Source organism: Musa acuminata, chromosome BXJ3-3, assembly GCF_036884655.1.
Source record: "Musa acuminata AAA Group cultivar baxijiao chromosome BXJ3-3, Cavendish_Baxijiao_AAA, whole genome shotgun sequence".
NCBI classification, from domain to species: Eukaryota; Viridiplantae; Streptophyta; class Magnoliopsida; order Zingiberales; family Musaceae; genus Musa; species Musa acuminata.
Genome location: NC_088351.1, coordinates 30,795,521 through 30,821,710, shown reverse-complemented (window position 1 = coordinate 30,821,710; position 26,190 = coordinate 30,795,521). Strand labels below are relative to the sequence as shown.

At 38.8% G+C, this 26,190-nt stretch overlaps 2 protein-coding genes across 3 annotated transcripts; one reads left to right on the top strand and one right to left on the bottom strand.

Annotated features, from left to right (window-relative positions):
• Positions 1–39: 39 nt before the first annotated feature.
• On the bottom strand, positions 40–3,751 carry LOC103979352 (U-box domain-containing protein 44). The gene is made up of 3 exons (XM_009395469.3): positions 2,218–3,751; positions 1,831–2,128; positions 40–1,735 (listed from the first exon to the last, which is right to left on the bottom strand). The coding sequence occupies exons 1-3, from the start codon at positions 3,409–3,411 to the stop codon at positions 135–137; spliced, it is 3,093 nt and encodes a 1,030-aa protein (XP_009393744.2). The 5' UTR covers positions 3,412–3,751; the 3' UTR covers positions 40–134.
• Positions 3,752–9,825: 6,074 nt separating this feature from the next.
• LOC103979353 (uncharacterized) lies at positions 9,826–21,827 on the top strand. 2 transcript variants are annotated; one of them, XM_009395470.3, is made up of 5 exons: positions 9,826–11,318; positions 16,885–17,456; positions 17,627–17,846; positions 20,031–21,374; positions 21,470–21,827. In XM_009395470.3, exons 1-4 carry the CDS (start codon positions 10,065–10,067, stop codon positions 21,348–21,350), a joined length of 3,366 nt encoding a protein of 1,121 aa, XP_009393745.1. In that variant the 5' UTR covers positions 9,826–10,064; the 3' UTR covers positions 21,351–21,374; positions 21,470–21,827. The 2 variants fall into 2 exon arrangements, with proteins under 2 accessions (XP_009393745.1, XP_064996981.1); XM_065140909.1 differs by having other exon boundaries at positions 9,916–11,318; positions 20,031–21,501.
• The last annotated feature ends 4,363 nt before the right edge of the window (positions 21,828–26,190 follow it).

Here is a 26,190-nt window from a genome sequence, read left to right as displayed (position 1 = left end):
GTCCTGGAGTTTCTTTAGATTTATGGCTATACTCCTATATTGTACACGAAAAAGAAATTAACATATATGGAACAGCATGGACAGTTTACATGTCTTGGAAATCTAATATCAACTGACTGCAGGGTGATAAAGCTTCAGAAATATGAAGACATCTGTGGTATGTCATGCATCTGACTTAGAATCAAAGCAGCCTTCTTTCTCAGCTCCTCCACCTTGAGGAGGTTGATGAGAACCTCCTTGAATCGTGGGGATTGCTGCACTGAGATCTCCGAATGCTTCACGATGCTATGTAACAGGTCGAGAGCCTTTTCCTTGGTGGGCAGAGAAGAGTTGTGCTGCAGAACCCGAAGAATTGCAGCCACCCCCTGGCTCTCTGCTATGGCCATGGAAGCAGAACAGGCCGTTCTCTCTTCCCTGATCAAGGTTTCAAGTGCTACCAGCGCAGCTTCACAGGCAACGGACTCCGCCTCATCCACTATCTGCACCAGCGGCCCCACGGCGCCGGCCTTCACCAGGCAGAACGCGTGGCGGGAGCACGCAGAGCCATGCACGGAACAGAGGCTTTGAGACAGTTCCGAAGAGAAGCCACACCATGACTTCATCCTAAAGATCCACTGCAACTGTGAGACTGGAAAGAACCCATCTTTCTGGTCCTTCAGATCGATGGCCGAGCCCGTCATGGTCTGGTCACTGGAATGGGATAAGTGACACAACGCAATGATCGCCTGCTTCTTGGCAAGCGAGCTGGCTGTCGAGAGGACTCTGATCAGTGAAGTGGAAAGATCGAGCTTGAGGGCTTGTCTCTGGAGCTCTGTCCTTTTGGGTTCTATGCAGCGAAGCAGCGATGCAAGAACATTCTCCAGGAGACAGTTGGTCACCATCGTTGGTTGCCATGGTGTTGGTTCATTCATCGTCACATGGTGGTGGTTGCTGCTGCTCTGTGTAGCACAGATGACTTCATGTATGGCTTTCAGGATCTCCGACCTGTAGAGCATCTCATCGATGTCGGCGTCATCCGATGGAAGCCGACCGATGATTCCAGCTGCTGCTGTTCTCTCCTCCATGTCAGGCGAGCTGGTGAATACATTTACGAGGGTGTTGACAGCACCTTCTTTCTCAGGAGATGGTGGCAGAGGAACTCCTCCCGGATGTTCTTCAGCGATGCTGTGTATTAGCCTTAGCACCTGCAGCCTCACCCCGCTACGGTGATCTCCCGAAAGGGTGGAGAAGAGGCGACTAATCATGCTCTGATCACACCGCATCAGGTCCCGTGCATCACTGGATTTCGTCGCCATCAAGACGAGCAAGCGCAAGCAGGAACATTTGGTCTGAGGAGAGGAAGCGGATGCGGCGTGGAGGAAGACATGGATGTTGTGGAGAGAGTGCAGCTCCTGCAAGCTTGGATTGTTGCAGTAGTCTTGAGGCTGGCTGGCGCCCACGAGCGATATCAGGATCTCAACAGCGTCCTGCTTCCACTGTGGCTCGGATGTAGTAGAGTGCACGAGGCCAAGCAATGCCGGGATGATGTCCCTATCCAACACCAGCTTCTGTACCACTCCAGGAAAGGCCGTCAACCTTTTGATGCAGCCGAGGCATGCGGGCTTGCACACGCATGAGTAGAGCGATTTGGTCAGCGTGCCGATGAACTGCTCGCTCTCGAAGTGTCTCGCGGTGTTCTCCAGGAGCTGCATCCCTGTCAGTGCTGTGGCCATCTGCGCTCTGCCCTCCGTGTTGACTGAGATGTGAAGCACAAGAAACGAATCAAATCAGTCAAACCATCAAGCGAGCTACTCCAGTTGACGTGCTTCATCTGCAACGCTGCGTGCTCACCTTGTTGGAATGAGGTGAGAAAAGGTCGAACGTGTCCAGCTCGCGCCATCTGTATGACAAAATGCGTCTTTGACGATAGCCTGCTTAACACATGCAGGGCTTTCTCCGAGATAGCAGGGACAGAGTTCTGAGCGAGAGAGACCAAGGAGGGGATGCAATCCTTGGCGTTCCCAATTAGATCTGCGAACTTCTCGTTCTCAGACAAATCCAGTAGCACCTGCAGAGCTTCGGGTTCGGTTTCGCCCCTGCAGAACATCTTCACGATGCACCGCACAGCTCCTGCTGCAGCAATGGCTTCCTGCATCAAAGAATAGCAAGTCAACCCACACAGGAAGAAGGAAAAGTAAAGGAGATGTCTTGATGAAAAGAGTTCCGTTTGCTCCTTGCCTTGTTTTCCGCGGAGTGATTGGCCAAGTAGCAGAGGCACTTCAGAGTTGATTTGGAATTCACCGCATTGTTCTTCAACATGGTTACTAGTTTTGTAACAGGATTTAGCTGGGAGATTTCCGCGATATAACCGGGCACCTCCATTGCTGCAAGCAGAGTCTCCAGAGCTTGGTTGAGCGTATCGGGTTCGCTCGAGGCTAAGTCGGACATTGCATTCTGCAGCTTAATCGTCAAGCTCCTTTTCTGCCATTCCTGAATGGAATTCTGAAGCGAAATGTTTCGGGTTAGCTCCTGGGAAGATAGCAGCTCTCCACAGGTCGGGCATGTTCTCTGTCCCAGCTCGAAGTATTCAAGGATGGCTTTTCTCTCGAAGCTGTGTCCACAAACAACGGCGACCGGGTCTTGCATCAGCTCGCCGCTGATTGGGCATGTGAAGGATCCGATGAAGTTATCTGACGTCGGGGGTGTGGCGCCTTCGCCTCTTGGGATGGGGATCATCTCTGTTCTGCTCAACAGGTGTATCAGTTGCGCGAGCTGCAGGGCTTCAGCGTGCTGCTTCCTGGCCTCCATTTCTTCCTTCTCCTGCTTCAGAAGGGCCATTTCTCGTCCAAGTGAAGCACTTGTGGTGGCACCGATCGCGTCCGATATCTGGTGCAGGAGCCTCGACGTGTAGTCCCTGCTCCTCCCATCCTCCGCCGCCGAATTCGCTATCTCCGTAACGATGGCCTCGGTTGCCGCTGCCGATTTGAACTCCACGGATTCTAGACCGTGGACTATCTCCTCCGCCTTGGACTTCAATCGCAAGGTGGAGTCCAGGTTCCCCAAGCTGAGGCTTTCGATGGCTCTACATATCTCGTGAGCCGACCGCTGCAGCTTGGACAGCACGTCGCGGCAAACGAGCAGCCGAGACAGCCGACTCCTTGCGCCGTAGGTCTTTAGGGTTTCTCTGACCTTATTGATTTCAGCCTCCAATTGCTGCAGCGCCGCCGTCGTCGTTCCCCACTCCGGCGTCCTCTCCACCCTCCTGGCCGTCAGTTCTCGGACGAGCGCATGGAGCAGGCCCATGTACTCGGAGAACCTCCGGAAGCTCTCCTGCTCGAGATCAACGTGCCTCGCATCGGCGCAGAACAGCATGACAGAATCCGCCACTCGTTTCAGTAGCTCATCCCTCGCCCCGAATCCCATGATATCCATGCCGACCTCCGGACGCTTCGACTGGATTGTTCCTCAGAGAAGAGGGATGGGCGCTTGCATAGGCAGAGTTAGGAGGAGGAGAACACTTGGGCGGTAGTTTCAGAGTAGGCGTAGTGAGATGGATTGGGGATGCGGACGCCTCTCTCCACGCGGTTAGGTGCCGTAGGCCGTGAGCTAATGGCTTGCTGGGAGGAATCTGCCGGAGAAGGACCTCGTCATTTCGTCGAATGATACGCGGACGAGAGGGAGACCTTCCGCTTATTTTCCCTCTTCCGGTCGCGGTTGGTTGCGCGTATGCGTCCACTTCTTGAGCGAGGCATCACGGTGATCCCACCCGTTTATATCTCGTGCCGAGACTTAGTCTTGATATCTTAGCCGTTCATATTAATGCAACAATTTTTCTCTCCAAACAAAAGATAAAATTGCATCATATATATATATATATATATATATATATATATATATATATATATAGATGCAAAGCTAAGCTTACATATAATTTTAGTGGCAATTCTATCTCTAAACAACAATGTGAAACCAATCCCTTCTCATAGAAAAAGCACATCACATCATTCAGACAACATACAAACTCTTCTCTCAGTCAGACTCCGTTCACTGAGTCCTCCTCTCTCTTAGTCAGTTCAGTGTATCCTCTCTCTCTCTGTCTCTCTCTCTCTCTCTCATAAGAAGGAAAAGTTCAATATCATTTTGACCTCATGGAGTTATGTAAGCGTTCACATAGGCTATTTCTCAAGTGGTTGACCTTGACTTGTCTCGAGGAAAATTGTCAATGCATATATCTTCGCTAGCAAGTAAACCTTCCCTCGCTTGTCAAAAGCGTTGCTCTTTTAAAACAATAAAAGGACTACAAAAAGTCAAGTCTACCACGCGGTTGACTTTCGTAAAGTGCCAAAGATGTGGTATGGAGCTCAGCATCTGTGGAATTCGACCCAAGTGACATGCAACGAGACACTGACTTTAGTTCCAAGTCGATAACGAGGGATCAATTGAGATTTTTTTATAGGGTATAATGTTTGTTAGATCGGAAGAGTTTTGGTGTTTCAAGAAACTTTTATGATCGATTAGGAATCGGTGGCTATAAATTTTGTATATAGTTTTTTAGATTATAACTTATTATCGTAGCACTAAAATCGTGTTAGTGAGGTAAGAAAGCAAAACAAAAAAAAAATAGATACATTGAAGCTGATGTTTTGCGATGAAGAACTGATTATGATATCCATGATCCAAATTATCGGCATGTTTTCCATGACATAGTTCAGTCATAAACTTTTATGCTTTATTGGTAAAAACTATGACCATTGATTTTTGGATATCGTGCATAAAGGTTTTGTATATGAATCCAAAATAATGTGATCATAAATGGTACGTATTAAAAAAGTTTTAATATAATTATTATTTAATAAGATTATTTAGTCGGAATCAAGAGCTCACAAATCCGTTAGATCTCCCTTACTTTCAGATGTGCCTTTTAGAACTCATATGTTTGGATATGACAAAATCATATGGGTACGTTCATCGTCAAAAACGGATAATTCCTCACGAACCTACAAGCCACACCAATAGCCAACCGACCAAATGATCTCTTATCATTATAAATTCAAAATTTGCATGTCCGATGAGAATTCATTTTGATCAAATCGAGAATTTATTTCGTACATATCTTAGGTTGGTGCGGCGTTAAGATGAAGATAGGATCCCAGCTGAGATTCTATAAAACTGTATGATGTATTTGTACGATAAATTGTGTAGGAAAATCTAGAGGCGACATCATATGTGCAGCGGTAGAACAGAAAATAAAAATCCTCAAATTTCCCATAAATTGTGTTTGTCATCGTACGAAGATTGGTATACAAAATTCATAAAACTAATAAGTACGTATATGAAAAATTATATCACCTAGGGAGATCGTATATCTTTGAATCTCTACATATATATAAGAGTGGGTAAAAGAGGTCAATCGTTCTCCTCTCTAGCGGTGGACCACACAGTAGAGCTACGACAATCCTCCTCGAATCTCCAGGTCTACTATTTGAGGAGGAGAAAGGGAGAGGAGAATAGGAAGTGACAACCAAGAGAAGCTCTAGCATATGAACCTTTGGTTTCCTCCTAATTATAGAGTCCCCTGTTAACTTAACCCTATTAGATCTTGCCCTATTGGGTATTGGATCTCCATCCAACTATCCAAGCCTCGTAGATTAGTGGATCTCTATCGAATAATCTCTCATTTAATCTTATTGGATCTCATTCATAAGATCCAATAATTCAGTGGCTTATTGGATATCCAATAAGATATGAGCTCCAACGGATATCTTATATCCGATAGATATGCAATGTCTATCATATGTATCTGACCCTCTAGGCCCAATATCGAGATAGTCATGAATCATACTGGTTAGAACTCCTTCTTGTTTGGTAAATTATTATCACAATAATAATTTACTCTTCTCATTGACTACGAACGTACTAGGCCACTATGCCGTAGTCCCTAGACTATACAAGAGAATTCAATCCATTGGACTTGTCTATCCTCAGTTACCCTATACCTATAGTCCCTCATCCATCTAATATCTCAAAGATTGTATACCAGGCATGGTACTGTCAAGCCCATATAGTTTTTACTCGAGTCTCACTGTAATCAGATTCTCCCGGAAAACTCTCTCTCAATTCGAATGACCATAGCGAGTGATTTGTCTGAGCAAGAATACATTAGATATTCTTTTTATGACACTGAGGGTAGATGGTCCTCTATCGACATTCAATAGCCCTCATAAGGTTGGCTACCACCCTCGATGACTAGTTGTGTTAGATCTAGAACCTCTAGACCTATAAGTTCGATATCTAAGAGTGGAGTACTCATACATCATATCCTTGGTGTCTTAAGTCTAAGAACCAAATACATCATTGGGACTATAGAATCTCTGTTTGATAATAAGGCATCATCAACCATCCAGCATTTCGTAAGCAGATCAATTAGTGAACTTATTCTTCAATGAGCACATGTACTGTACCCCCTAGTATCCCTACATGAGCAACTATGAGACTAGTTGCATCTATCATATGGACGGGTATACAACACACTAGTCTATCCGGTTATCTCGATGTCCCTCTCGAGTAACCTATGACTAGGATTATTTAGGATCTATGTTTAAAAGCAAATCGGTCTCATTATCGTGATCACAATCTGATTCCTATTGCACAGATCCATGGACATCACAATATATTCATGCATATATGCAACAAACAATATAAAGTGATAAAAAATTAAAATATAATAAGTAAAAAAAGAAAGCGTATCATATCATACGTGTCATCACTCACATGATTGGCTTGCAGGGCACTAGCAATCTTGTGTCCAAGTCTCTACACTGAGTTATTGAGATGAAATTCTTTTGGAATTCAATGCCAATGATCGCATTTATAATCTCCTATTTCACTTGGATCTTAAGAGTGAATACTTCTTCTCAAACTTTTGATTAGAGGGTTGTATTTGAGTCTATAACCTTTTGCTCGAGTGCGAAACAGGTGCTAGTTCAGTGTGATCATCTCTTATGATCGTGATCGCTTTACATCAATTTTGATTATTTTTCTTTCACTTATTCATGAAGAGTTTGGAAAGATCCTTTTAGTACTTCTCGCATGTATGACCTATAATCTTTCGGTGATCACAAACAAATTGTGTCCAGACAATACATCGATACTCTCGATAGGTAGAATTTGGGAAGTAAATAGTCAGTATTGTGGACTTCTCACAATAGTTATACGAAGCTTTGGGTTGCGGGAACATGAGGAAGAAGTTTGTGACCGAAAGAAGTTGGCCATTAATTTTGGGATATCGTGGATAAAGGTTTTGAATATGAATCCTTTCAATAAAATAATACGAGCATAAATGATACTTGTTATAAAATCTTTTAGTATAATTACTATTTAATAAGATCATTTAGTTTTACATTAGTTATGGGAATCAATGACTCGTAAGTCCGTTCAGACGTCTTTTATAGCTCACATGTTCCGAAATGATAAAATCATATGAGTACGTCCATCGTCCAAAACAAATAATTCCTCACGAGCCTACGAGCCACATTAATGATCGATCGATCAAACAATTTTTTATCACTATTAATTTAAAATTTATATGTCCAACGAAAATTCATTTTAATCCAATCGAGAATTTGTTTATGTATATCTTAGATTGGTGTGGCGTTAAGGTGAAGATAGGATCGCACCTGAGATTCTATAAAACTGCAATGTATGTGTACTATAAAATCTCCAAAAATACTTAAGTTAATTTTTCGTGTAGAGGATTTATTCTGGTGTCAAATTTGTATAAGTGTGATTGCATGATGATAAGCTAGAAAGTTTACATGAGATATTTTTTTTATAATAAAGTATGAGATCATTGTATTCAAGATTATAGTAAAAATCGAAAATGATTACATGTTCTATGCAACCGTAAGTGTGATCACATATAATCACACCTAGATGATATAGGATAACAATTGATTGAGTCAAGACTGAGTCAACCAATAAGTTGTCTCAATCGTTTAGCACCACAATGATTGAATGATATTGAGGTGTTGACATAACATATCAGATGGATATTGAGGTGTAAATATTTATAAAAGAAAATAATTCATAGAAATTGGATGTATAGAAAATCTGATATTGTGCGTCTATTTTTTTTATTTTTTCCGATAAGACAGCGTTAGATAGTGTTAAATGAACGGCACTGTTGCAACCCTTTGCAACTAGAGTAGGCTAAGTTGCTGCTCTAAAATATATTTAAAGTATATTTAACAAGCTCTAAAATCAATTATAAGCAGAAAAATCATAATTATATTACTGTTATGCAAAAAAATTTAAAATAAAAATTGAGATAGATCAAATTTATGATATATACTTTTCGATATTATTCAGAAAGCTTTTATCTGATTTGTATGTGCACCATCGTCGGATTCAAAAACGGTAGTGATATCGATTTATAAAAAAAACTCAACTTTCATTCTTATCTTTTTCTATTTTTGATAAAATCATTATTAACGATGGATTAAGATATTGAGAATAGATATATAAATTTAATAATTAATATTTCGTCCCAAGAAAATTTTATTCTTTGTAAGCAAGAACAAAAGGTTTAGGATGATAATTAAGAGAATCCCTTCCCAAATTATCTTTCAAAGAATCATACTACAATTGAACTTCTTTTTTATTGACCGATAATGGTAATTAAAATATAATCATATCTATAATATATCTTAACTAATTAAATAAGATAATATAATCTAATAAGATTATGATAAATCTTATGTGATTAATAACCCATCATACATAAAATCAAATTTGATTGATGGATACATACAAAAATAAGAAGCATTGGTCTTTAAAAATCATTAATTTTTTTGTGCACATATATCTAAAGTCTCATTAAAAAAAAAAGCTTTTGAAACGAATACACATCATTGAATTTATATAAAAATTATGAGATTTTTATTGTTGTTGTTGTTAATATAATACCAACAAAAATACCGAGAAAAATAATAAAAATAATAAATGGAGAAAGAAGAAAAATGAGATAAGAAAGGAAATAAAATAGAAAGGACAATAAATAATAATAAAAAATACAAAAAAAATCAAGAATTAGATCTAATTTCCCAACAATCTTCCATAACCCAAATCAATGTTAGAGAATCCTCGAACCATATCAAACATGCTTATGGAAGATCATCAAACAAAAAGAAAATACACATGAAACACGAGAAGCAAATCAATCATGTATAGTAGATTAGATGGTGTAGGGATGAATCCACATCATTATTTCTTAACTAAAAATACATTCTTAAAATAAACTCATAAAAAAAAATAAAAATTCTAAAAAAATATATATATAATATCATCATAAACTCTATCAAAACTAAAGGAATGAAATCCAACAGATGGAACGATAATATCTCAAACGAGGAAAAATATTTGTCCCCGGAGATCGATTAGGGTATAAAATAGTATAAAGTAATTAGACCTAACAATGATCAATTGTCACAATAATTCATTAAAATTAATATCAAAATCAATCAATCGAAGTCGATTAGAGTCGAGATTGGTCAAACAAACCCTAAGTTTGTCGTCTAAGTTAGATGAGTTTCGATCGGCTCAGTAACTGGTACGACGCATAAGGGCGTTATGGTAATGTCACACATTAGCAATAAATCCGAGTTTTTAAGGCTATTATTAATGCGATTGATTCTAACTTTCTGCCACAATATATACGTATAAATCAGATCTTAATTGCTGAAGTGGGCTCCACCGTCGCCTGCCGATTAACCGTGGCGCGGTCACGACGTCAGCACCGCGGTTAATTTAACTCCCCAATTAGGCCATCACATGGAGGGGAGGGGGTGTTTCCGTTCCGTGGCTCGGCGGAGATATGTGAGCCGCACCCAAACGAAGCGAGTCATCTCTCTCGCGCTCCCTTCTTCTCTCGGACAGAGGTCCCCCGTTTCTTCCCCTTTCTTGGCTTTCTTCTCCTCACCCGAATCTCTACCCCAATTCCTATGCCTCTCTCCCTTCTCCTCCTCCTCCGTCTCTGAACCCTAAGCCTGGCCTCAGATTTCTAAACCCTAAATCCGCAGCCGGCGACGATGATGTCCGATGATCCCTTCGCTCGCCACCGCGCCTTCATCTCCGCCTCTGTGAGTGCCCCCTCCTTCCCCACCTTCAACAGCCCCTCCTCCTCTTCCTCCCGCAGCCCTTCGCTTAGCCCTAACCCTAACCCTAACCCCCTCCTCCGCCCCTCCCCATCCTCCTCCTCCGCCGCCGCCGCGGCCGCGGCCGCGTCGGCCTCCTCCGCTGCCTCCAAGAGCCGCCTGATCTCTCCTCCGTCCTTCTCCCATAATGGCCGCGTCGCTCTCGCCCTCGCCCCTGCAGCCGCTTTCCTCCTCGACCTTGGCGGCGCCCCCGTCCTCACCGTCCTCTCCGTCGGCCTCATCCTCACCTACCTCCTCGACTCGCTCCGCCTCAAGTCCGCCGCCTTTTTCGCTGTCTGGGCCTCTCTGATCGCCTCCCAGCTCGCCTTCTTCTTCTCCGCCTCCGTCTACTATGCCCCTCTGCTTGCCGGGCTCGCGCTTCTCCTCTGCGCCGAGACTACCTTCTTGATCGGCGTCTGGGCTTCCCTCCAGTTCCGATGGATCAAGATCGAGAGCCCTTCCATCCTCCCGGCCCTGGAGCGACTCCTCTTCGCATGCATCCCCATCATCGTTCCCGCGCTCTTCACCTGGGCCACCGTGTCGGCTCTCGGCATGGTCAACGCTGCCTACTACCTCATGGCGTATTCTTGCCTTTTCTACTGGCTCTTCGCCCTCCCCCGCTCTTCCGCCTTTAAGTCTCAAAAGCATGAGGCCGGTGAATCGCAGATACTTGGCCCCTTCGAAGGATGCCTCCACACCCTCTATCTCCTATTTGTGCCGCTTCTCTTCCGCGTTGGTTCTCACCACGCCACTGTCTTCTCCTCTTTCTCATCTGTATGTGATCTCCTACTGCTTTTCTTCATCCCCTTTTTGTTCCAGTTGTATGCATCCATGAAGGGGGCACTGTGGTGGGTCACGAGGGATGCCCACCAGATGCATCAAATTCGGGTGGTCAATGGGGCGGTGGCCATGGTGGTGGTCGTCATCTGCCTTGAGGTTAGGGTTGTGTTCCATTCCTTTGGACGGTACTTGCATGCTCCTCCCCCCTTGAACTATCTTCTGGTCACTGTGACAATGCTTGGGGGGGCATCTGGGGTAGGGGCTTATGCTGTTGGTATGGTGGGGGATGCTTTCAGTTCGGCAGCTTTTACTGTCTTGTCTGTTCTGGTTAGTGCAGCTGGGGCGATAGTTATTGGATTCCCTGTTCTGGTATGCTTCTATCTCTGTAATATTTATCTCAAGTTTTTGTTTATTATGTCTGCGTAACAACGAGTATAATGCGGAAAAAGGGAAATATGTTGTGCTGTACTGTTATATCTTATTGTTGACTTATTTTAACTGAAAATTTGTTTCTTAAATCTTAAAAGGTAATGTTTGTCTCTAAGCATGTTGATTTGAAGCCTGTAAGCCTGTCTTCTTGCAGGAGAAGACTTTAAAAGAAAACATATGTTAGGAAATTTAACTTGTACATCTTTGCAATATTCTAGAGATACTAAGCTTCTGGATCCTATCTTCCTTAGGAACCCTTCCATTTTTGACTTGTAGAACCTTATCTGCACCACTTGATGGTTATTACATTGCATTCTCGAAGTTCTCATTATTGACCTTTTATGGGCATTTGTAACATGAAAATAACTGCAGGAATTATGCTTACATAGCAAAACATAACAATAGGTTTGGATTAGGTGTCGTGATTAGCAACATCAACGAGTTGTATGGATTATGTTTTTGTCCAAGTTTATATTAAGCTATCTTCATATAAGAAAAATGTTAGATTTAGAACAATGCTGTTATTTCTGGTTACATCTGGTCCACATAGCTACTGAGAAAAGCTCAACTGAAAACAGGTGCTAATAACAAACCCAAAGTTATATCAGTTTCCAACTTGGGACATGTTCCGTCTCATAGGTTGCAACTGGTGCTCTAGATATTTTCCAACATTTTCATCCACGGTGTGCATTCATGGGTCAAGATTAAGGCACATGACAAATTGAAGATTTGAATTCTTTCTCATGCTTAATGCTACCTTGTTAAACAATCATGCATGGTATGGATGCACAGACACACATAGGCACCACCTTGTGTGCTTTTGCCCTTGTTTTCTGGTGTGTGCTGATAGTCTCCATGTATTAGTTAATATGGTAAAACAATTATTCCAGAACTATGGAGCCATTAGGTAGGTCTGTTCAGGTTAATAAAAAAACCCATTTAACTCAAAGTTAAATTGAAGCCCAACATCCCTTTGAATTTATTATTGTTTTAATTAAGTATATATGGTTCCATATAGCAGTGATAAGACTTGGTCATGTGTTATAGTGCTAATTGTATCGATCTGCTTGTTCAGGTTATTTTAGTGGCCAGTGATAAGACTTGGTCACGTGTTATAGTGCTAATTGTATCAATCTGCTTGTTCAGGTTATTTTAGTGGCTATTTAATAAGATCAAATATTGATCTCTTGATAACTTTTTTTTTTTCGCTTTAGTGTTTTAGGCATTGTTGTGGAACTTCAATTTTTTTGTTACTGGAAGTGGCTTGCTTGACTATTTATGCTTTGATTTAGTTGTTTATTTCTATATTCAGATTCCAATTCTAATAAGTTGCTGCATCAGTGACATCTTTTGCATAAGTTTTATCGAAATATGCATTGGGAATTCCCTTGTTTCTTCTCCTTTTTCCATTCATGTTCACATCCTTTTTTTTTACGGTTAACAAAAAGAGCATATATATTTATTTATTTTTTAACAACCAGGTTACGATGTAGTTGAGGATTGGTCTAACCATCATCTATGTTTTCTTTTAATCTTTCGAGATTTAAACTGCATGCACTCTGCTGTTTATGCATAATATCTGAGACAATGAACAAGTTACATGGCCATCAATTGCACTGAGTTGTCGGTTTATTATCTTGTCACGTGACCATCAATTGCAACTAGCCATGCCACAACCTTCAACAGCTCTGTACCTAGCTGGCAACTCATGTACTTGCAAACCATAATTATGAATTGCACTGCTGTCTGCTGTTCACTTATCCAGCCTATTTTGACTTACTATGCAATATATATGGACTGGAACATTATGCATCTGTATGCCATTGATGCTTGATCCTTCAATTTCATGCATTGAAAGAAGTATCAGTTTTCGTGATGCTCTAAAATCTCTTCTTCTTTATGTGTTCCTCCAATCATCACTCATCGTCTCTTTGTTTAATAAGCAATTGCATCCTCTCCCTTATGAAAGGCTATTGTTGATCAATGTTCCACTTCGAAGCATTTACTAGTTCAATTTTTCTTAAGCCCCAGATTACCTCAAACCAATGATTGTTGTGCCATTTGAGACAGTAATGTACAAGTGGTACATATCAGTCCGATCATTAATCGATACACAGACCATCCTAGTGTTAAAATATAAAAAATTAAAAATTAAAAAGTGGTGGGCCCTAATCCATTTCAGTGTTAAACAGGAAAAAAGGGGCAAGTTAGTGCTCGCAAATGCGAGCCCCTCTTCGCTACTGCAATGCTACAGGGGCGCTGCCTCTTCCCTCACTGTTGCCACTTCGCTGTTGTGATGCTACAAGGGCATTGCCTCTTCTCCGCTGTGGGTGCTACCTTTTTGCCACTATGATGATGCCACTGTCGCTTCCGCTTTGACACTGCCGCCTCACTTCTTCTCCTCTTCTTTCTTCTTCTTCTTCTTTCTTCTTTTCTCCTCCTTCCGCATTTATTCTTCCATTGCCCCTTCCTCTTTACCCTCTTTTTCTTCCTCGTCAAAACATCATTATGCACTAGTGATCAATATGTACCGTTCCAACAGATTGTCAAACTGGGTCTAGTACCTGAAAGGGCAAACCCCGCCCCAAATGACTCCAGGTGCTCCTTGAGACCATTGTACCACTTCTTATTTTTCTTATACTTTCCAAGTTGGTTTAGTGTCAGATTCTGACCTCTATGTCGAGGTCTGAGCTAAGCTGATGTGATAATATCTCATTTTCCAAATTTCACACCCTAGTTCACATGTCAAAATCATATCAGTTTGGAATTGATTTGAACTAAGCCTAACTGCAGCAACTGTTTGACTGACATTTGCATGATAAATATATAGAATGTGTATTTAATTAAGGGGTAGATGAGTAAGTTTGAGAGACAAGGGAATGCAAAAAAACACGAGGCAAGGTCCGTTAGCTGAGAAAATACAATAATCAAAACACATTGTCATCATTTTCAACCAAAAAATTATGAAACAGCATTCACATATAAATGCTTGACTATAATTTCACTCAAATATAAGTCTTTTTAGGGTATAATCACTGTATGATATATGTTCTATTTTCTCACCAGAAGTTCCTTTTTCTAAAGTTAGTGCTTTTAAAGCATTGTTTTTCAGAATTAAGGTCCCTTTTGATATAAGGGTAGGTATTTTTATTTCCTTAAATTTGTATATTAAATGAGTTTTGATGCAATATCTAAAGAAGTTAGGTACCTAGAGAATGTATTGGTCAAACCTAATATAATTTAACCTAATTTGAACTAGGTTCAATTTTAACCACATGATATATCTAAAAGATTTTGCATGGATCTCATCTTTGTGACCTTCATGATATGTGAGCCGGGATGCATGCCTTTTATATTGCTTCATAATCTAGTGGTTTAATCTGATGCCCATGACATTTCATTGAATCAGTGAATAAAACTACTGCTGCATCATATAATTTCGGTATTGGTTTCCATTTGGACTTGAGCCTCCTTATTTAATTAGGATAGAATTTTTTGTAGTTGTTTTGGCACATTGATTCTCTATTTCCTTTGGTCTTCATGATCTTCCATTAGTAATCTTTCTAATACTGATTATCCTATGATTGATTCTTTAATGATATTTTTTGCTAGATTATTAAATTTTGCTGTCTTCTGTATACATATTTGGCCAATGTTGCTTTGGTTTGATCAATTGTGTTTTTGCATCTTTAGTCAAGTTAAGCATTGAATCTGAGACATTCAAAAGCCTTGGAGATAGTGGGCACCCATTTGACTCCTGTGCCTCTATTGTTATTGTGTGGATTAAGTGTTGGATCATGCATAGACTTCTGAAGACAAGGACTATTTGAAAAGTGCACACATGGTATTTGGCGTTGAAGTGTTGTGTGGTTGAAGTGTCAGCTCATGCATAGAAATATAAAGAAAAGGACTATTTGGAAAGAGCACCCATGGTATTTGGCATTAAATCCCATGATGCCTTTGTCACAAAATTTATTTTCTTTTTAAGAGGTTATGGGCTGCTCGTTAGTCTATCCTCTCCTTTCCTCATGCTCTATCACTTTCTCTATCTGAGAAAATTTTCCCAACTTTATATGGTCAATTTTGTTTTTGTCATTCATTCTTCTTCTCCCTCTTCTTTCAGTCTTCTCCCTCTTATTTTTCTTGTCATGAAGTTATCAAATGTGGTTAGAATTGATCAAAACTGGTCAAATTTTTTTAGCTTCAATTTGTTATATTGATTCATGCTAATATCTGATTATAAGACGGAGAATTTGGTTAGAATGGGATTCATCTTGGATGCTATCAATTGTTTTTATCAATGTTTCAAATCTTGAGGCAGACCCCTATCAATCTTTGGTTGGACCGGTATGGGTCTGGTACATGCTAGCCTATCGACACATGGTATACTGGTGTACCAGGTGGTACAAACATACAGAAAGATGGAGAGACTTCGGAACAAGGAGGAGGAGGAGATGGAGGAGGAGAGCAGCAGAGGAGGAGAAGAGATGTTTTGGCTGTCAACAGTTGGAGAGATATTTTAAAAATTGGAAAAAGAGTCCTGAACTGGACTGAAAAATAGTCCCAAACTGGACTGAGCAAAATCATCTAGTGTTTATGGTCAGACTTTTTTTTTTTAACTATGAGTTTTATTATCTTTGAAGAGGTCTAATGATAGAGTGCCATCTATATGATAGAATGCCTGAAGATATTCCGTGGTGGATTTTAGAATACTAAAGTGTCTAGTTGCTATGCATGATGGAGTTCATTGTATGTAATTTTCCATTTGAGTTGCCTCTGACATTTGTTCTGTGTCATTCCTTTGTTACATTTTACTAGTCCTCCAAATTTTAAATTTTTTATGCAATGTTTCTTTTTTTCCATTGCTTTTTAGGTGATTATTAAAGTACAAATTAGAGTTCATGATGGCTGAGATCCTTATGTTCTTTGCTCTGGATAGTATGCAGAATCTTCTTTTGTCTTAAAGTTAGTCTCCTTCATCTCATGGTTTAAAATCATTTTCCATGAAGATGATTACTAATATAATTTAGTTTTAGAATTGATTTGATTGAAAGGTTAAGATAAACTTAGTATGCCAGATTATGCAAGATAAATGTAATAGTAGCAAAAGAAGACATAAATAGAGTTGCTTAGAACTCCTAGGTTGAAGGAGAAAATAATGATGCAGCTAGCATATCTTCTTTTATGTAATAATAAAAACCACATGTTCAAGTCGAATTTTAGCTAAATGTCTAGTGTAAGTGGCAAGTAATATTTATATTTTAGATAATCAAAGATTTATATCATTGATACAATTGTATTGCTGAATTTTACTGACATTTGTTCATAAGAATTTTTTGCAGTCTGTTGGACTTGAGTGTTTGCATGTTCTGTTTTTCTGATTTGATGCCTTTTGTTTGCATGAAAATCTTGTACATGTATGCCATTGTTCTATTATTGTGTGTCGTATTTTGTCATATTATTATTTGCTAATAATCATTGAAATGGACTTGTGTCACTTTGGCAGTTACTCCCTCTTCCTATGATCTCTGGCTTCTACATTGCCCGATTTTTCACAAAGAAAAGCTTGACATCATACTTTGCATTTGTTGCATTAGCAAGCCTGATGGTTCTATGGTTTGTTGTACATAACTACTGGGATCTAAATATATGGATCGCTGGTATGTCTTTAAAATCCTTCTGCAAGTTGATAGTCGCAAGCATAATCATGGCAATGGCTGTTCCTGGCTTGGCACTTCTTCCTTTGAAGTTGCGGTTTTTAACTGAGATTGGTCTTACCGGTCATGCACTATTATTGTGCTATATAGAGGACCGCTTCTTCAACTACACTGTCATCTATTATTTTGGGTTTGATGAAGATGTTATGTATCCTAGCTACATGGTCTTGACAACCACTTTACTGGGCTTGGCTTTGGTGAGGAGGTTATCTGTTGATCAACGGATTGGGCCAAAAGCTGTTTGGATCTTGACCTGTTTGTACCTGTCAAAGCTGGCAATGCTGTTTATTACATCAAAATCAGTTTTGTGGATGACGGCTATTTTACTATTGGCTGTTTCCCCTCCGCTGCTTCTTTACAAGTATAGACCAAGCCATATATAATTAATATCTTCTGCTATGAAATACACATTCACCATGTTTATTTTAAGAAAGTATTTGTTACTTTAATGATATATTTTATAATTGCTTTTAAATGATTAATAGATTAATTTATTCTATTCAGCTTGGTTTCTGGTTTTCAATTATGCAGAGATAAGTCAAAAGGAGCTTCGAAAATGAAATCTTGGCAAGGTTATGCTCATGCATCTGTGGTTGCTTTATCTGCTTGGTTATGTCGAGAAACAATTTTTGAAGCTCTTCAATGGTGGAATGGAAGGCCTCCATCTGATGGTTTGCTTTTGGGTTCATTTATTCTCTTGGCTGGAATTGCTTGCATCCCAATAGTTGCTCTTCACTTTTCCCATGTCCAGGTAAAACACAAGTCAGCATCTTTATTGCACAGGTTGATTTTAGTTACTATTCAGGTTACTGGTATCTTTATTTGTAATTATGTTATTATTAAAAGAATGCTATGCTAATAATTTTTTCAATCCATCTCTATGCCTTTTACTGGTTTAGCGAAAATGAAAAACAACTACATCAGGTTGATAGTTTTTTCATTTCATTTATCATGCAAGCCAAATTACTCTATGGAGTATGAATTGCTAGCATAGGATCTCAAATTTTGGACTTTCATAGTGCATTATTATGTGGATTATTTTCAATCTCATAGTTAAGTTGACTTGCTAGTGTTAGAACAATCATATTTAGCAATGTCTGATGCTATTTTGCCTGCACATGAACTGGAGTTTAGATCATTGCAGCAAGACTTTGCTCAAAAGGTTTGGTTGGTTGTTAGCAAAGCTAGTTAGGAAGGCTATAGTATCTTGGAAGTGTTTCCACCACAATTAATTTACTTCTCATTTATATTGAGATTTCATGCTATCTATCAAAGAGTCAAAATATCAAATGGATTTCCCATATATGGAAGCATTTGTTAATCCCTTGGCAAACCTAATAAGATCATAAGAAAGTAGGGAGCCTTCTTAAAGATGAAGTTGAACAGATAAGTCTTTTTTTACTTTATATTTGATTGTGGATGTGGACTTTTAAAATGAAAGGGAGAAGGTTCTGAAATGAATAGTAAAATATTTCAGTTAAAACTTTTTAGCTTTGGGAATGCTAGAGTTCCTATATGATTGTGGTCCAACTTGCAGGTTCTCCTATATAGGCAATAAGGGATGGTGTATAATGTTAAAGTCAGGCTGAGATTACACATTTTTGGAATTAGATTTTCTAGACTCGTTGGTTTGGTACAATTCGACCGGGTATTTATTGGTCTGACTGCCAATCAGTACATGGACCAAAGCCGAGGTCTCTCTCTCTCTCTCTCTCTCTCTCTCTATATATATATATATATATATATATATATATATATATATATATATATACATGTGACTTCTAGTCAGGAGACACAATGAGGCTTGGCTCATTGCCTGCTTCGATATGCCTCCTACACGGAGACAGTGGAGCATCAATTAGAATAAGATTTCAACACATATATGATTAAAAAAAATTTAATTTGAGCTTTGGGTTATATTATGCATTAAGAGACTTGGTTTCTTTCTACGGTTCAAGAAATTTTGGTTGAACAGATAAGTCAACTGAGATGTGAATTTTGTCAAGTTATTAGCTTTGTCTGGTTTCATTAGGTAAAAACTAATGGTGGTAAAAAATTGCTTTGAACTTGACAATACTAGTGCTCAGTACAAACAAAGTGAAACATCAACTGAGATGTATGCTTATTTATTCCGTTACGTGATTGAAAGACCTAATGAATATAGGATAGGTGGAGATAAAGTCATCAAATTTATAATTGAACTTTGAAAAAGCTTATACACCTTATGTAACCATGTATGTTAAACAATATATTAAGCCCCACCCGTCAATCATCACTTTCTCATAGGATCTAATGATTCCATTCTTTGGTACTTGTCACCAGTTTGATATTTTTTTATTCTCCCTTCATGCAGTTATTTGAGAACCTAGTTACTTAGTAGGAGGATTTTGGATTTTGCTTTCATTGATAATCTATTGAAGTGCACTGATGCTGCAGTAAGTGGCCTGCATTTGTTTGGTGCATGAGCAATTATTTTTTGTCATGTTTTCTTTCCCCAGGGTAGTTACATACCGTTGTTTGCATTTGTAAACAGTCCATACAAATGTTTTTGTTGCATTCATACACCCACTTCCCCAATTGACATTTAAGGCCAAGTAACTTGCTGGTAGAAGAGCCTTGTTTGCTTGTAAGCTTGATGTATTTTTTTAACTAAAAAATACCAATAAAATATACAAACAAAAAAGCCAATTTATTTTCCCTTTTTAAAACTAAAAGTTCAATGTCATGCAATGCACAAAAAAAGGTCAATGCAATGTTGCTCTTATCCATCTAATGCCATAACTTTTTACAACTACCAATCCATGAAATAGATGTTTGTTCCTGTTTCACTCTGATATGACTTGGTGACACAATTTTTGTTGCAGATATAATCTTAGTTTGTTAAGATGATATTTGGTAGAGATGCAGTTTAGTTATAATATTTATCTATTTGCAGCTGGCGAAGAGAATCCTTGTCCTGGTGGTGTCCATGGGCCTACTTTTTGTTCTAATGCAGCCTCCAATTTCACTGTCAGGGGCATTGCACTCAGACTTGATTAAATCAGCATATCAATCTTCTGATGATATTTCAATATATGGTTTTGTGGCTACTCGGCCTACATGGCCATCATGGCTGCTCATAGTGACCATCTTACTTACTCTTGCAGCAGTCACTTCCATTATACCCATTAAGTATATTGTTGAACTAAGGGCCTTCTATGCTGTTGGAGTTGGAATAACATTAGGCATCTACATATGTGCAGAATACTTCTTTGAGGCCATAATTCTGTATCCCCTTCTTGTCTCCACCATTGTTTGTGCTTCCGTCCTTATAGTTTTCACACACCTTCCGTCTGCATCAAGTACGAGGCTTTTGCCATGGGTATTTGCTTTATTGGTAGCCCTCTTTCCAGTTACATATTTATTGGAAGGACAGCTTAGAGCCAAGAACATAGAAGAAGGGGAAGAAGCAGAAAGGTTCAACACTCTCCTGGCTGTTGAAGGCGCAAGAATGTCACTTTTGGGCCTTTATGCAATGATATTTATGCTTATTGCATTAGAAATCAAATTTGAGTTGGCTTCATTGTTGCGTGAGAAGGCTCTTGGCAGAGGTGCACCAACTAGTCAATTTGACCATAAATCAGGCTTCCCACCAAAATCAAGACTCATCCAACAGCGGAGGCCGTCAGCTGCACCATCCTTCACAATCAAGAGGTTGGCCACAGAGGCTGCTTGGATGCCTGCAGTGGGCAATGTCTCCACGGTTATGTGCTTCATCATCTGCCTGATCCTTAACATCCATCTCACTGGTGGCTCAAACCGTGCAATATTTTTCCTGGCGCCAATTCTTCTGCTTCTTAACCAAGACTCCGATATATTTGCTGGTTTTGGTGACAGACAAAGATACTTCCCCGTGACTCTGGCTATATCGGGCTACTTGGTGTTGACTGCTTTGTACAGGATATGGGAGGAAGCCTGGCGTGGCAACATGGGTTGGGGTCTTGAAATTGGAGGGCCTGGGTGGTTTTTTGCCGTTAAAAATGCGGCCCTCCTTATGCTTACCTTGCCGAACCACATTCTCTTCAATCGCTTTATGTGGGACTATGTGAAGCAGACAGATTCAGTTTTGTTGCTGACTTTGCCACTAAATTTGCCATCAATTGTGATAACAGACATAGTAACGGTGAGGGTTATAGGGTTGTTAGGAGTGATTTATTCACTAAGTCAGTTCTTGATATCGAGGCGTATAAGAATTGCAGGAATGAAATATATCTGAGGCTCTTAGACTGCACAAGCTGAGGTATCTATTTCTAGTTTAAGCATTGTGCCATTAGCCATGTACTTTATATGATTGAGTTGTTGACTTGTTCTCACGTGTTCTGTTGTTGGTTTCAGAAAATCTAAGACAAAAAAGAAAAGATCCATCATGTGGAGGCCTAATGTCTATGTAACCCTCATCTGAATGCCCATGGTAACATGTATCGTAAACCGCACGTCGCAAAGACAAATTTACCTCTCTGTTATTAACAGTTTGGAGTGTGAAACTTGTACGCACTGTTGAGATCTTGATTCGAAATTGTCTTTCTTGGGCAAGCGTGTGATGATTTGAAGTATCGGTTTGCACTGCCAATTACAGCCCTTTTAATAAGTAGGTCTTCCATAGTTCAGATGTATGATGGTGTTCGTAGACGTTAAATCGAGTGATTTGCAAACAGACTTTACGGCTAATACCAATTTGTCATATTTTCTGGTAGCTCCAAAACATCTTGGATGACTTGATCATTCTGTGGCAGCACATTTTTTAACCATCAGACCCTTACCTCCGTGAATGGACATATGTGAGCTGTATGAACCATGGATGACCACAGTTTTCTCTAAGATAATTTACTCGCATATTGGGGTGTCACACTTGGCTTAACAAATTGCTATTAAAAAAATTGTTATGTTTGTCGGTAGTAATGAAGAGTACAACTGTCTTCTAACTTGATGTTCGTTGTTACCAGGTGGATGACAGGATTGGATGCCAGTGAGGCTTGAGCAATCTCAATTTAGGCGATGTGTAATACAAACAATGACACCATCCTTATTTTCTGTGTTATTTGATAATTTTATCTAAAGGTTCATTTCTTCTTTTTGATACCATAGACTGATCATCATCTTATCAATCTGGAAAACCTATCAGGGTTCCAAGTGGTTCGCTTGAGTCCAGACTAACAGCTTAATCACTTTAAATTTCTTACATTAAATATGACACTGTTTGAGTAGAAACACGATAAAAATAACTATTTGGGGTCGATTCTATTTAGTAGGTACACTGTGATGTTTTAAAGTTTCAAACCTGATCACACCTAGGCGGCGAAGGAGCGATATAACGGGCACCGACAATACAAACTCAATAGTGAAAGAAAGGATCAAATCCTTTTCCTACACATGTGGTATTCATTTCTTTCATTTTCTTGTAGAGCATCTCACTTTTTTCAATAGTACCAAAATTTGTTGGAAAATGGGGAAAACAATATCGGTGTATTTTTTTTTTTGTAAAGGAAGAAAAATATTGTGGGAAATTCGAAAAGCATATGCTCCTTGAGAAAATATCTAGTTGTTGAACCAAGCCTTGTCCACCTGTGACGCAAGCTTGTGAATGCATGACCTCATGGTCCAAACTTCCACGCAAATCAAGTCTCTCTCTCTCTCTCTCTCTCTTCCAAAGACGAACCCTGTAGGTAAAACCTCACCTCATTACCTGTGGGCCTCTGGCCCCATGCTCGAGTACTTGTCTATGACCGCCCATGCCGGCAACTTCCCCGTGGTCCAATGCTATGTTTGTCTCACTGCATTGCCCTACTTGCTTGTTCTTTTCCTACCGAATGAAACTGGAGTAGCATGCATGTACTCCCTCCTACTGGTCACAGTTCAGCAATCTGCACAGTTAGGCTGATGTTTTCTAAATCCCTATACGAATCGTTTCCGTTTGGAAAAAATCTGTCGCGAGATGCTAAGGTGATCCAATGGTCACGTTTTTAATAGTAATCAGATGTATGATTCTTCATGTAGCATTGGGAACGAAGGAATCTTTTCTAGTTATTAGAGAAGGTTTGCCGACAGACGAGGGTTTCCCACACACACATTCAGCTTGATGTGTGGCTTTTGCTCCCACGTCCCAATGACTTGCCCCTGAGTTAAGGCTTTGGTTTCAGTAACCACATCCATGCTTGGCTTCAGCTCCCAATGATTTGCTTCCCAGTCTCTCTCTCTCTCTTTTTTTTTTTCTTTTTTTTTTCTTTTTTTTTTCCCTCGGCATGCCGCTAAAATGTACCGTTGTTGAGTTTAAGATTAATTATAAATTAATTCTTATACTTAATTTATTTTTAATATTTTAATTTTTATATTTTTAAAATTTATATTGGAATCCATATATTTATGAAAGTGAAATATTTAACCTCATTTCTTCTCATGTCATTGATTCTATTGACGAAAATACTGTACGTACGTGCTTAGTTGTAAACCAGTCAAAATCAACACATGCTTAATTGTAAGTCCTATGATATTTCTATCAGCAAAGTTGATGACGTAAGGAGAAACATGATTAAATATTTCATCTTTATAAATATAAAAAATCAAATATAATTTTTGAAAGTATAGAGATCGGGATGCTAGAGATAACTAATTATACGGGATAATATGTAATAAACTCAGAAATATATTCATATGCATTCACTATATAGTGCTTCCACTATATAAACTATGTGTAAATTTGTAGATGTAGTTTGGATATTTGATAAAAATAAAAAAAGAATTATTTATAGAAATATGATAGTTAAAAGAAGATATAAGAAAAAATATAAAGAATATCTAAGTAGAAATTATAAATAAATTATTTATATGTGATATAGAATATATACTAAGAAGATCTATAAATATTATATAGTCAGAAGAGACTAATGGATATATTTTAAATTATAAATAAACATCTAAATACTCTTAACGAGGAACCAAGACTTTTTACATATTTGGATGGTGATAAAAGATTAATTCAACTGATCCTAAATAATTATGACCTTATTGGTGTTGTGGTATCAGTGATATTTTTGTAAGTAACTGACTTAGAGGAGCTATTTAAAAGATGATTTTGATGCTTGGAGAGGAGCTTAGGTTTGTAGTTATATAGAACAATAAGATGCATAAACAGATTCATCACAAAGTAATTGCAAGGATCTGAAAACCTGTTAAGAAAAAGTGCTGCAGAGATTCATGGGACAGCCAAACTTCACTTTTCACATAATTAATTTAGAATCCTTTTATCATGGTCCAGAGGATGAGATTGAAATTGGAAATGAATCTGACTCATGCATTAAAGTGTGGAAAGACCAATGAAGTAGAAAGAAAGATTAAAAGGTAAAAGAGAATCCCTATTATATATATATATTCCTGATATTTCCCATCATGACAAGGACAAAAAGACCTGAGTGCAAGAACATCAATGTCAAAGAGTCTTCTTCTTCTTCTTCTTCTTCTTCTTCAACTCATCACTCGAATCAAGCAGCAGCAGTCACTTTGAGCTGATTCAAGTATCGTGATTTGGTGATCTACTGAAGTACTTTCTCTTTCTCTTTCTCTATCCTCTTTTTACCCCCATGGAGCTGCTACCAAACCTTTGTTATGACATAAGACATCATCACTCACATAGAGAGAGAGAGGTGGGTTTGGCAGGGGAGGAGGGAGAGGCCAATGAGAGCAAGCTTCTGATGCTTAGATCAAAGTGGGGAGCCTTTTCCCCATAACAATGCATTGTATAACAAGGCTGTGCACTTGAATCCAAGGCTACTTGTTTACTGATGAGTGGCAGGACAATGGCCTTTTCTAGTTTTTATGTAGGTCATGTGAAGCTACAAAACAAGGAATCCCATGGCTCCTCACCAACACCTGCCTCGGTCTCCACCGCAAATATAATTGCCCATCAGTACATTCCCAACAAAGCATCACACGATTAACGACACTAATTACAACTTAAGGTTGCATTAGGTGCCATGTTAAGTTGGGTCATTGGATTTTATTTTGCATTAAGTTATTTTTTTGTTATCAGTTTGCAGCAATCTAATAAACATTGTGGAAGCAATAGACAGATTAATTATAGACTATCACATGTAATTAGATACTTTTTAGCATCTCGATTTATATATATTTTTTTTAAATTATATTAAATTTTTTTACTTATATTATCAACTGTGTTGATGAAAATATCACAAGTGCTTGGTCATAAATTAAAGTGAGATAAAATTGACATATAAATTATATGATATATTCATAAATATAATTAAATAGTTCACTTTCATAAATATAGAGATCGAAACACTAAATATAACTAATTACAAGGATAATATATAATTAGCTCGCAACATACCTTCAAAAATAATGATGAATCATTAATAAAATAAAAATAATAATAAACATTATATTGAGTCAAATGTTCTTTCATTATAAATCTCTTAACTCAAATCAAATTCTTGTATATCATTTCACTTGAAGATTCATTTTTTTTTTCTGTCATCTCTATATCTAATAAATAAAGAGAAAGGAACTCTTTTACCCTCATATTTAACAAGGTTTTTTAAAATTAAAAGCCTTTCCATATCTTGATAATATTTTTTTTAGAAAAAAGACTTTAATACTAAAACATAATATAGAAAATTAATTAAAACAAAATATTAAATATGTTAATCTAATTTTTTTTATTACATAAAAATAATAAAAATGGAAAGAAAAGAATTCGTGAGCTAATTCATGGTCCGCTCAACCTATGGAGGAACACTGAAAACATATAAAAATAATACGAGAGGGGAATTTGTAGTGCAAATAAAATACCTTAGTGTAGTAAGTCGTGCATCCATCCGTCAATCTTCTTCTCGTTCCTCTTTTCCCTTTGGTCATGAAAAGCCAATACACCACGCAATCACAAACACCACCTTTCCTACTGTCCTTCTCCTCCTCAAGTCTCATCTATCTTTGACTACTCCTATCATCATCATCATCGTCGGGTCCCCCTTGTTAGGCCCTTCCCTCTTATTGCAGGTCTTCAATGGCCTAACCATACATCTCACCGTCCGATCTATCCCACC

Excerpts from the sequence above, each read along its gene's own strand:
- LOC103979352 (XM_009395469.3), bottom strand. The coding sequence starts at position 3,411 with ATGGATATCATGGGATTCGGGGCGAGGGATGAGCTACTGAAACGAGTG. Across the intron at positions 2,129-2,217 it reads ATCACTCCGCGGAAAACAAG|GAAGCCATTGCTGCAGCAGG; the intron begins GCAAGGAGCAAA and ends TCTTTGATGCAG. Across the intron at positions 1,736-1,830 it reads TCTCACCTCATTCCAACAAG|TCAACACGGAGGGCAGAGCG; the intron begins GTGAGCACGCAG and ends TTCACATCTCAG.
- LOC103979353 (XM_009395470.3), top strand. The coding sequence starts at position 10,065 with ATGATGTCCGATGATCCCTTCGCTCGCCACCGCGCCTTCATCTCCGCC. Across the intron at positions 11,319-16,884 it reads TTATTGGATTCCCTGTTCTG|TTACTCCCTCTTCCTATGAT; the intron begins GTATGCTTCTAT and ends TCACTTTGGCAG. Across the intron at positions 17,847-20,030 it reads TTCACTTTTCCCATGTCCAG|CTGGCGAAGAGAATCCTTGT; the intron begins GTAAAACACAAG and ends ATCTATTTGCAG.